Source organism: Hydra vulgaris, chromosome 08 (assembly GCF_038396675.1).
Source record: "Hydra vulgaris chromosome 08, alternate assembly HydraT2T_AEP".
NCBI lineage: Eukaryota > Metazoa > Cnidaria > Hydrozoa > Anthoathecata > Hydridae > Hydra > Hydra vulgaris.
In genome coordinates this window covers 3,002,501-3,015,000 of record NC_088927.1, presented here as the reverse complement: position 1 = coordinate 3,015,000, position 12,500 = coordinate 3,002,501, and the positions used below count along the sequence as shown (strand labels likewise).

At 30.9% G+C, this 12,500-nt stretch overlaps 1 protein-coding gene across 1 annotated transcript in view; it reads right to left on the bottom strand.

Annotated features, from left to right (window-relative positions):
- Nucleotides 1-12,500, bottom strand: part of LOC100197916 (ubiquitin carboxyl-terminal hydrolase 22) — a 90,255-nt gene that overhangs the window by 44,183 nt on the left and 33,572 nt on the right. Inside the window, exons 6-7 of the mRNA XM_065802284.1 lie at nucleotides 10,568-10,646; nucleotides 4,528-4,699 (exon numbers count right to left, since the gene is read on the bottom strand). Coding sequence (XP_065658356.1) covers nucleotides 4,528-4,699; nucleotides 10,568-10,646 — 251 coding nt within the window. The remainder of the gene's footprint in view (nucleotides 1-4,527; nucleotides 4,700-10,567; nucleotides 10,647-12,500) is intronic.

Here is a 12,500-nt window from a genome sequence, read left to right as displayed (position 1 = left end):
TAAGCGAGTACCTGGTATATCTCAAATATACATTTAAATTTACAAACATAATTGAATTTAAAAAAAAATGCAATACTGCCATCTATAAAAAAGTTGATCCAAAAATAAAAGATAAAATTATTAAAGAAGGGAAGTATATTTTACATAACCATGATGTTTACAACAAAATAAAATAAAAAAGGACTTCAGAATGCTTTTACATTGAAAGATAAAAAAGAAGTAGTCACATACTTGACCTAGGCATGTACTTAGCAGCAAACACCCCTTTAGTTTGACTTTTGAATCTAGCAAAAACATGGTAGGAAGAATAAACAAATTTTTTTCATCTAAAATTAACAATAAATTTAAAAAAAAAAGTATTTGTTAATCAATGGCAAACTTTAATGTTACTGACTTAATTATAAAAATGTCAAACTTTGTAATTTAATTTTACAACTTCAGGTCTGTTCAGGTTTGGGATCATCATGCTACTGGTAGCACGTAACCCAGTACAACCAGTCCTGGATTGTACTGAATTACATATTACCAGTACTTTGATAGCAGTTATTTTACTGCCTTTTTATATAAGCAGAAAAGTTTTTTTGACCAGCCATACATCCTTAATCTCTTAGGCTGATATAAATTAGAGTTACATTGTTTCCTGCCTAGGATGATGATCTAGATCTATTTGACTCATGGTGTGCATTGTCGATGCTGCATAAGGAGCTTGTTGTTACAACCTTGGGTTAATTAGCAGGACTGAAGCATCTGCATAGCTCATTCCGTAGGATGTTATGCAATTAAAAATATGACAAAAGTAACTAAAAAGCATTAAGCATAAAAAACCTTAACCATCGCCACCACAACCACAAAAAACTATTGCCACAACCTAATTATTTTAATTTTGGTAGAAATAACTTTTTATCTGTCAATAACTTTTTGAATCTTACAAAATTCATCAGACTTACTTGCTCTTTATTAGATTAATTTGAATTTTGCTGTTTCATCTTTAGACCTCAGTGTTGATGGCTAATATCCTTTGATTTGCAAAGAATCAATCACCTTTCTCTTTATTCTTTGCCATTCTCCTCTTCCTTAAGACTGTCCTTTTTTTAAGGTTATTTCTAATCAAATTAACTGACCTTTTTCTCTTAATCCATCAACCAATATTGTTGAACCGCGACTTTAATGTTCATCACGCTAAATGGCTTTACTACTGCACTTAAGCTTAAAACTTTTATTTTTCTGATTTTTTACTCATATGATTCAAGCTAAACTTCAAGTTATATGATAACTATGTGATTCATATTCCAGAAAACTCTATGCGCCTTTACTCCTTGATTTGTGTCTTGTCTTTTATTCTAGCTTTTGCTTAGTTTCACCTTATTCTCCTTTAATTATATATAGCTATTATATAATTTAATTATATGGTTATACCATGGTATGATCTCACTAAGAGTTTTATCTTATTCTTTTTCAGACTAATTAGAGTCACTTCCAACAATTATTTAAACCCTAACTTTTTTTCATGGTTTTCTTTGTCATAGCCTTTAGGCTGATGTCTTTCAAGTCAGCTTAAGTTTACCAATGGTTTTTACCTGGTTTGCAATCTTTCATGGTACATGATACTTTCATGCAACTGATGTTTTCATTTCTTTAACCTTTTTTGCAAGATAAAAATGTGTGTTCTCTTTGGAGAACAAACATGTTTTTGTTATTGCAAGAAACCAATGTAAAAAAGTGCTGTTTGATGCTAAGCTCCAAACAAAGACTTTTGGTAAATCATTAGCATAAGGAAGTTTAACATTACATCTCAATACATGGTCTGTTCATAAAATCTCTTCCAATAAACTTTTCTTCAAATTCATCTCTTGAATCGAATGACCACTCTATTTCTATATTCCCAGAGAAACAGCTCAATCCATTGCTAGACTTTTAAACCTTTCCAGCTTCCATTACTAATAGTAGTTGCTAATAACGTTGCTAATTTCTCTCTCAAACTCTTCTACATCCCGTTGCCACATTACTTCTGCTATAGTCCTAGAAAAGATTTCTTAAGAACATTTTTCAATACTTTATTAACTATTTAACAAGTGCTTTGCTGAAGCTTGTTTTCCTGCTTGAAGGAGAATGGCATCTGTAGTTCTAATTTTTAACATTTCTAGAGATCACTCAGACCTCTGCAACTATCATCTAGTCTTCTCTCAAATATTAGAAAGATCTTTGAGTATTTAATCACTTCAAATATCTCATCTAGAGTCTAACAATGTTCTGACAATCAACTTTGATGCTCTTACTCTACACCTAGCTGTCATTACAGAAAGGTTCTATTGCGCATTAAATGGAGGTAAGAGCTATTACACATGACATATCAAATTAAAATCTGTTGCACTTGACATATCAAAGTTTTTGATAACTTCTAGCATAATAATCTTCTTCATAAACTTAATATGATGTATCAGAAAAGTTTATGAACTTATTGAATCATGTGATTTTATCTAAAAAAAAGCTCAGTTATTTACTTATAACTCAGTTATTTACTTTAAACTCAGTTATTTACTGCTAACATTTATTGCATTAATGTTAGCAGTAAATAATATTCCTATTATTAATGAATTGCTCTTGATGAAACTCTTACTGAGTCCTTAAAATAATGTCTTACTGAGTCTTAAATTTAATGCCTTACTGAGTCCTAAATTTAATGTCTATTGGATTATCAATCACACTACTTACCTCTTATGGAAACAATATTATTATTCCATAGCATCTGCAATGGATTATTAATCTGGTTAGCTATCTGCTAAGTTTGCCTCTCTTTATTATGCTCAACATTTCCTTACTTTTCCCATTCTTTATCTCTTTACAAAGCTCTTATTTTTCCTGTATGGAATACCAGTCATTTTTGAGCTGGTTATTCTAATGATGCCTAATCTCTTTAAAACAAGGTTCAAAAACAATTTTTAAATGTATTTAGGCTGTAGCTGCCAAGCTTGAACCTCTATCTCATTCAACCTCTATCCCATTGTTGTAAGGTAATCTCTTTCTCTTCTCTACAAATGCTATCATGGTTGCTATGACTATCATGGTTGCTGCTCAAACAAGCTATTATCTCTTGTTCCATAAACTAAAACTAAATCCTGCATGACTTGTCATTCAACAAAGTTTCTATTGCTATATCAGTCCCATAATGTTCTAAAAACATTTGTTTAGTTTTTTCCTCGCTCATCAATGCTTTAGAACTCTCATTTTTAGTTCTTACCTTCTCATCTCATAGTTTTCCTGATTTTCTTGGATTTTCTTCTGTAAATTATATTCTGGCTCTTTTACATTATTCTTTGTTTTCTGGTAATACCCAACATAAATAGCAAGCAACCACTGTTTGTTTTGGGAATTAACAATTCTTTAAAAATTCTTAGTTTTTGACATTAATAATTTTTATCCTTTATTAAGTAAAAAAAAACCTCAATAATTCAATCAACTGTGCTGATTAATATTTCGTAAAATAATGAGCATAAAACATTGGCAGAAAAAATTGCAAAATTTTTACTTTTAACAACGAAGGATTAAAAAAACTCTTTGATGTTACAATGGCTACTTACACTGAAGTATGTGAGTTTAAAGATGTTACAATGGCTATTTACACTGAAGTATATGAGTTTAAAGATGCTACAATGGCTACTTACACTGAAGTATGTGAGTTTAAAGATGTTACAATGGCTACTTACACTGAAGTATGTGAGTTTAAAGGAATTTTTTTTTTTTTGTATACTTTCTTCAGCAATATAGTCGAGCAGATCTTGTGATGACAGACAAGCGATATTTAAAAACAAAAATTGCCAGCATATAGAGATAATAAAAAACTTTGTAAAACTAATAAACGTCTTGTTTTTATCCAATGAAATATAAAAATAGTTAAAAATCTTGATGCAACACTTGATATCAAAAGCAGTTAATATCAAAAGCAAAACTTAACTATGTCGACAATGATTCCAACCACTCACCTAGTATTATCAGAAAACTCACTAAAACTGTTGAATTAAGAGTGCGTACCACATCATTAAATAAATTTGTTTTCTATAAAACTATTCAACATTACAAAAAGGTATTGAAAAAATCTGGCTATAATTTTAAACTTAATTACCAATCTCAAATTACCTTGAAATGTTACAACCATAACTAGTTTATATAACCTGAGATTTTACACAGTAATACAAGTCAGAATAAAAGAACCTGCAACTATATTATAAAACCACTTGCTCTATAAACAATAATGTTTATAAAGTAATATTGTTTATAATATTGCTGTATTTAGGTCAATTCCATGTAAAAATATTGCTCTTTAAGATACGATTCTCTTAATATAAATGTATTTTTGCTTAGATGTATTTATATACATATATAAAAATAGAAAATTGAACAAACTTAGAAATTAAAAAAAAGAGTAATTAAAAAATAAAAATATAGCAACAAAATAGATTTAAAATTTTTGTTTTTTGCTTATTTGCTTTAAAAACTTAATAGAAGAAGCTTTATGAAAAATATTAAAACCTGCACGCAAGACAAGTGAGTTCTGACTGAAGTCCGCCAGTAAATATCTGATCAATAACACAGTTACAATTATTATGGTTGTTAGAAGGGGTGGAGCTATCATCTCGAAAGTGACGATGCAGAACATCAAGAGTTGAAATAAAAAACTCATGTGCATCTTGTTGTTCATACCCTAAAAATTTTTAATATATCATAAGTTTACAATTACAATATCTAATAATGGTGATATATATATATATATATATATATATATATATATATATATATATATATATATATATATATATATATATATATATATATAAAATTATGTTAGTGTATTCCACAAACAGAGTGTTCAATGTTCTAAAAGAACAGAGCAATAAAAAATTAGTAAAAACACTTATATAATTTTTAATTACTTTAACACTGTGTTTCACCATCAGTAGGTTCATCAGGAAGAATGTTTCTTCCTGATGAACCTACTGATGGTGAAATACAGTGTTGAAGTAATCAAAAAATAGATAAGTGTTTTTACTAACCTATATATATACATATATATATATATATATATATATATATATATATATATATATATATATATATATATATATATATATATATATATATATATATATATATATATATATATATATATATATATAGACACACACAAACACATATACAACATTTATATATATATATATATATATATATATATATATATATATATATATATATATATATATATATATATATATATATATATATATATATATATATATATATATATCGCTTCCAACAAGGCTGCGAGCAGCCACTAATTTAAGTTGGAAGTTACTGAAAAAGAAAAGATGAAAACTGTAGAGCAAGATAACGATTGACAGACGACTTGAAAGATTGTAAATTATATGAATCATGAGAGCAAGAGAAAGGAAGCAAATTCCAAAGAACTGATGTTCGAGGAAAAAAACTAGACGAATAAGCTATAATAGGGCACTTAGGAACAGTCACAGGAAAAAGAAGGAGACTTAATTGAATGACGAGAAACACAAGAATGAATTTTAGTAGATGGCACAAGTGGTGCTAGCTCTTTAGAGCAGTGCCCATTGTAGTATTTGTAGAAAAGAGAAAGAGAAGCAACATTACGACGATGTGATAATGGTTGGAGGTTGGCTACAAGAGCAGATCCAACTATGTTTACAATGCATTTTTGCACCTTGTCTAAAAGAGAAAGGGCATCATTAGAAAATCCGCCCCTGATATGGCAACAGTATTCCATAAAAGGCCGTGTTTAGGATTTATAGAGATAGAGAATAGAATCCGAAGTAAGAAATTGACGACCTCGATAAAGAGATGCAACCTTAGCAGATGCTAATTTTGCAACTGATTTGATATATGGTTTCCGAGAAAGATTGGAAGTAAGAGTTAATCCTAGAAAATGAAGATTAGGTGACACATTGAGTACATCACCGTTCATAAATATAGGAAGATCTATATTATTGCGATAACAATTGGCTGAAAAAAAGTTTTATCTGAATTAAAGTTCACCAGCCACTGTAAGCCCCATGCTGTAGCAGAAGAGAGATCCTTTTCAAGCTCAAATGCCCCTCCAAGCAATCAGAGGGTGTTAGTTTCTTATCACGACAAGAATAAATGGTAGTATCATCAGCAAACAATGCCACCTTTGATGTGAGAATATCTGGAAGACTGTTAATGTAAATTAAAAAGAGTATAGCGCCAAGGATAGAACCTTGAGGAACCCCTGAAGTTACAGAATAAGAAGAAGAGTGTTGTCCATCGAGGACAACTTTTATGCTACGATTGGAAAAGAAGGATTCAATGATCTTAAAGATGTTGTTGGATACACCATGAGAAAAAAGCTTATGGAGAAGACCAGCATGCCAAACTTTATCAAAAGCTTTTGAAATGTCAAGAGCAATGGCCTTAACCTCTCCACCTTTATCTAATGCACGATAAAACCTGTCAGATATTATTGTTAGCAAATCAGCTGTAGAACAAGAAGATCGAAATCCATATAGATGGTCAGAAAGTAAGTTATTAGATTCAAGATGAGAAATTAAGTGTTTGTTAATTAAAGATTTAAAAACCTTGCTTAAGATAGGAAGTCGACTTGTGGGACGGTAGTTAGACGAATCAAATTGCTCTCCAGAATTTTTGAAAATAGGAATAACAGATGCCGCTTTCCAGCAGGCTAAAAGCAAGACTTTGATAAGCACTTGTTGAATAGTTTTGAGAGTATAGACGACAGCTCCGGAGAACACTTCTGCAAGACAATAACAGGTATGTTGTCCAGGTTTAATTATAAATTATAGATTTGCCCTTATTATTGATATTATTAAAGATTCTCCAGAAGTCACAAGAGCCTAATTTTTGAGATGAGATACGAGATTTCATGACCTGAGAATAGCGGGTTTTGGTGTTAGACAAAACCTTTTTACAATTGTTTGTAGCAGTAATAAACAGACTCCTGTTTTCTGGAGAATTGTTTTGCTGATAAATATGGAAGTAACGGTTTTGATTGGCTATCGCAGCAGCACAGTGTGAGGAAAACTATGGAGGAGAGTGAGGCTTGACCTGGAATCGTCAAGAGGGAATAAATGATTCCATTCCAGCCTGAATCCACAAAGTTATGTAAGAAGCACATTTGTCGACAGGAAGACGAAAGATTTCTACTTAAGGGCCACCACGAAGAAAATCACGGAAAGAATCCCAGTCAGCTTTACTGTAGTTGTAAGAGGTACGATAATAGGAGGATTCAGGTGATGAAGAAGAATGTGATATTAGTTTTAAAGAGATCAAACTGTGATCGGAAGCACCTAAGGGTGAATGTGGACTAACTGAGCACTGACTAGGATCAGAAACAAGACATAAGTCGAGTAGAGATGGTAAATGATTCGGATTGTCAGGAAAGCCAGTTGGAAAGTTGACTATTTGAGTTAGGGATTGAGAAAGGCAAAAGTCGTGGGTTTTAATGCCTGCAGAGTCACTGACACTAGAGCCAAGCCATTCAGTGTGGTGAGCATTAAAGTCACCGACAACAACTATATTAGCTGATGGATAAAGAGAGAGGGCTTGGTCAATATGATAAGAAATAACGTCAAAAAGAGTGCAGTCTTGAGATGAAGAAGAGCGATATAGAACAAAGAGAAAGGTAATAGAGTGAAGTGGTGCTAAACGAAAGCACATAAAAGAATAGTCTGTGGATTCAAACCTAGTTTCACGACAAATGGGTGAGTTCTTACGAATGTAAATGCCCAGGCCAAGCATGTGACTATAGAGTCTTTACAAATTAGAGGAAGATAACCATCAACACTAAGATCACAAGATGCGACAGCTGAACTCAAATTAGTCTCACAAAGAGCAAGTAAGTCTGGTGAACTTTGCAAGAGATAAGACTCAACAGAAGAAAAGTTACTTCAAAGACCACAAATATTAGTGAATGATAGGTTTAGAGAACTTGGTGATGATGATCGTTTTTTGTGTTATATAGTTTTTGGTACTTTATTTATTTTTAAATTAGATTGAAGAACTTGACTCAAAGCTTAGATAGTACTCAGAACACCGTTTAGTAGCCCAAGCAATTGCCCCATTACTACTAATAAACCCTAAGCCATAACAAAGGGCTCCAAGTGTGGCCTCCGCAATGCACACCTTAAGTACAAACAGGGTCACCATCCATGCGCAACATGGCACTGTTAATACTTTGATATTTTTCAGCTGTTGATGGAATCAGCTTCTCTGAGAGCTACCACAGAGTTCAGGAAACCTGACTACCAGCTGGCCTCAGAACCGTAAAACTGAGTTTTAGAGCTGTACCCTCATTAGGAGATAATAGAATAAGTTGCCTAGTCATAAAAACAGAGGCACAAGCAAAACCCATGCATTGAGTCAAGATGATCCAGCATTCAACATCCTTAACTGGAAACAATGTATTAAAAATACATATGCGCCAGCCTAATAGATGAAGAAGGGGTGCAAGGCTGATCAACAGATAAAATCTGTTTACCCCTTAAGTCTTTGCCTAGGAGGCCTTCTACAAGACAATAGCCGGGTGCATTTAACATTTGCCCAAGACGAGTATTTTTATCGAGACACCATCTCTAGCCTTTACTCAACCAAGAGCCTTAAGGCAGGGGGTGTTTTAAATCGGAGTTGGCATCTCCTAGCCTTTGCCTAAAAAGGCGTATCCTACAAGGCAGCAGGACATGAAGCAGATTGTACTGGGTTACATGTTACCAGTAGCAGGATAACCTGATCTGACTTAATATATATATATATATATATATATATATATATATATATATATATATATATATATATATATAAATATATATATATATATATATATATATATATATATATATATATATATATATACATATATATATATATATATATATATATATTTATATATATATATATATAAATATAAAAGTTATACATACTAATTATATATCCTTTATATATTTCTATAATATACTTAATTATTACTAATTAATTTTTTTAAATGGAAAAAAAAGAAATTTTATAACAATTTAGTACAAGAGATAGTAAAATTAGTTAAAAAGTTTCTTTTTTTTTTTTATAGCTAATTATAGATATTATTGATTAAATCAATTGATAACAATAATCTCAATAAACAGTTTTGAAGCAAACTTTAACCTATACCTGGTTTTTGATGATAAATAATTCTTAAATTAACTATGATAAAAGCATCTATCGTTTTCTTGCTTAGAGTTTTTTAACATGATCATTATATTGTTATTACGTTTTAATATCTATTTTTATTTGTTTTATTAAAACTGTTTATATACAATTTTTCTGTATACTTATGATTAGAAAGTTATAAAATCCTTATATAAAAAAGTTATCTTTAAGATAAAACATTAATGGAAATAAAACATTAAATCTATATTATAATATATATGACATTTTAAAATAAAATAATGACAGTTAACACTATTTTAATTTAAAAAAATATGTAAAAGGGCAAATTAAGGTGATGAAAGTTAAAGAACACAAAGACAGGAGAGAACTCCAATACAAATGTTAGACAAATAAATAAGACAGATAAAAATTTCTTAAGACAGTCACTACAACCCTCTGAAAGCTGAGGAAAGTTTACATTAGGATATAAAAGCCAGCTATTTTTGTGTTGCACTAAGGCTGCCCTTGATTATACCAAAAAAGTGTTACCAATGAATTAATGAATTAATGAATTAGAATCACAGGAATTAGAAGAAACGATTCAACAGTTTCAAAAAATTTTACAGTTTAGAGAGTACTGACTTAATAGAAACATTTTTCTGGCCGCAAGCTAAAAACATGAGAAATAACTTTAAACAACAACAGAAACTAGAGTGATTAGGATGTCTAACAGTGAATTAACCAGCCTAGGACTCCAGGAAGATGCCTAGGATGCCAGAAAGAGTGAGAAAGAGGAAAAGCTATAAGATTTAAGAATGAAATTAAAAAGTTTTTATGCAAAGAGTAATCCACTAAACTACTTCTGTATAAATCTGTATAATGCTAAAAGTCACTAGTTCAAACCTACTAATAGTTGTAAGATGCTTAATTTATTTTAACTTATATGTTGTGATACAATATAGTAATTTAGTTTTGCTAAAGTTAATATTTTAAATTGACTAAAATAACAAAACATAAATTTTAAGAAGATGCAACTTACTTATACTTAGAAGAACATTACTAATACTATTATAACATACTGACCAGGGGCAATTCTATGGGAAAGGAGGGAAAAAGGATGGGGTGGATGGGTATTTGGTTGGTGTGGGTGTGGAGGAGAGGTATGACTCCTTCCCTTCCCCTTATTTAGTTATAGTCAGTTTTTTAAAGAATATAGTCAGTCTGGCAAGTAAAGATATCACATATAAACACTACAAATCAATTTACCTGTTGTTAAAATAAAAAAGAACACCAACCAAAAGTACAAAAACTCATAGAAAAAAAAACCATCTTTCAAATAATCATTTAATAAAATTAATACATTTGTGACTAAAACAATAACAAAAAAAACCTGCTAAATGTCTGGCATTTGTCCACACTTTGTATAGCAAACGAAAAGGTATATGTGCTGCTTTTTTACCAGAATAAAACTATTTTAAAAAATAACCAAAAATAAAAACTAATAATTACTGTGTATCTCAAAAATATATAATAAAATCATTTTCATATGAAAGTCAGCAACTATATGTAATCAAACACAAGTGATGTTATTCAGTGATGGTAATCAAAAAACTGTTTTAATAAATATGTTTAAAGCTGAAGAAATCTATTAACTAATCAAAAAATTTTCCTTAGTATAATTAAGAGTATTTTACAGAAGGTTTAAAAAAATTTATACAAACTGTTTATGTTTATAAAAGCATTAAATATTTAGAATAATTACAGATGTAAATTATTCAGTCAATACAAGTTTTTAAACTGCCCATTTTAATCCAAACATTACTGATAATGCAAAGCAATTAAATCTTAAACATAGTGAATCATTCAAGATATTTGTTGTATATATTTTTTTTATTTCAGCCTTCATTCAATTGATTGTAGCTAGTTTAGGCAAATTAACTTTTTCTCTGATAAAAAAGAACACAATATAATTCCATTGAGTAAGATCTGTGATGGGTTTTCAATAACATCTTTTTGCAAATTTTAATGTTAATGCTACATGTTAGTCCTACATGATGGAGGATTTCATTCATCGCCAAGTTCCATTTATATTAGCTGAACAAGCTACTCTTCGTCAAATCAAAAAGATTGTTAATCAGAGTGGTAAAACCCTATCTGATTATAATTTTAAAAATCTGATTATGATTATAAAAATTATCTGATTATGATTTTAAAAAACTCTGAAGAACACTATAAAACCTCAAACTTCCTTAATCAGTCTTCTTTCTATTTTTAACAAGGTTTTAAATCTTCAATTAACAAACTTATGCTTGATCAATTTGTTATTTTCCAACAATCATCTTTTTTAATTTTCAATGTCAGATCAGGTTATCCTGTTACTGATAATATGTAACCCAGTACAATCTGCTTCATGTCCTGCTGCCTTGTAGGATACGCCTTTTTAGGCAAAGGCTAGGAGATGCCAACTCCGATTTAAAACACCCCCTGCCTTAAGACTCTTGGTTGTGTGAAGGCTAGAGATGGTGTCTCAATAAAAATACTCATCTTGGGCATGTTAAATGCACCCAGCTACTGTCTTGTAGGAGGCCTCCTAGGCAAAGACTTAAGGGGTAAACAGATTTTATCTGTTGATCAGCCTGACACCCCTTCTTCATCTATTAGGCTGGCGCAGATGTATTTTTAATACATTGTTTCCAGTTTAGGATGTTGAATGCTAGATCATCTTGACTCAATGCATGAGTTTTGCTTGTGTCTCTGTTTTCATGACTAGGCAACTCATTCTATTATCTCCTAATGAGGGTACAGCTCTAAAACTCAGTTTTATGGTTCTGAGGCCAGCTGGTAGTCAGGTTTCCTGAACTCTGTGGTAGCTCTCAGAGAAGCTGATTCCATCAACAGCTGAAAAATATCAAAGTATTAACAGTGCCATGTTGCGCATGGATAGTGTCCCTGTTTTTACTTTTGGTGTGCATTGTAGAGGCCACATTTGGAGCCCTTTGTTACAGCTTAGGGTTTATTAGTAGTAATGGGGCAATTGCTTGGGCTATTAAACGGTGTTCTGAGTACTATCTATGCTTTGAGTCAAGTTCTTCAATCTAATTTAAAAATAAATAAAGTACCAAAAACTATAAAACGCAATAAAACATTGTTATCACCAAGTTCTCTAAATCTATCATTTATTAATATTTGCGGTCTTTGAAGTAACTTTTCTTCTGTTGAGTCTTATCTCTTGCAAAGTTCACCAGACCTACTTGCTCTTTGTAAGACTAATTTGAGTTCAGCTGTCTCATCTTGTGATCTTAGTGATGATAGTTATCTTCCTC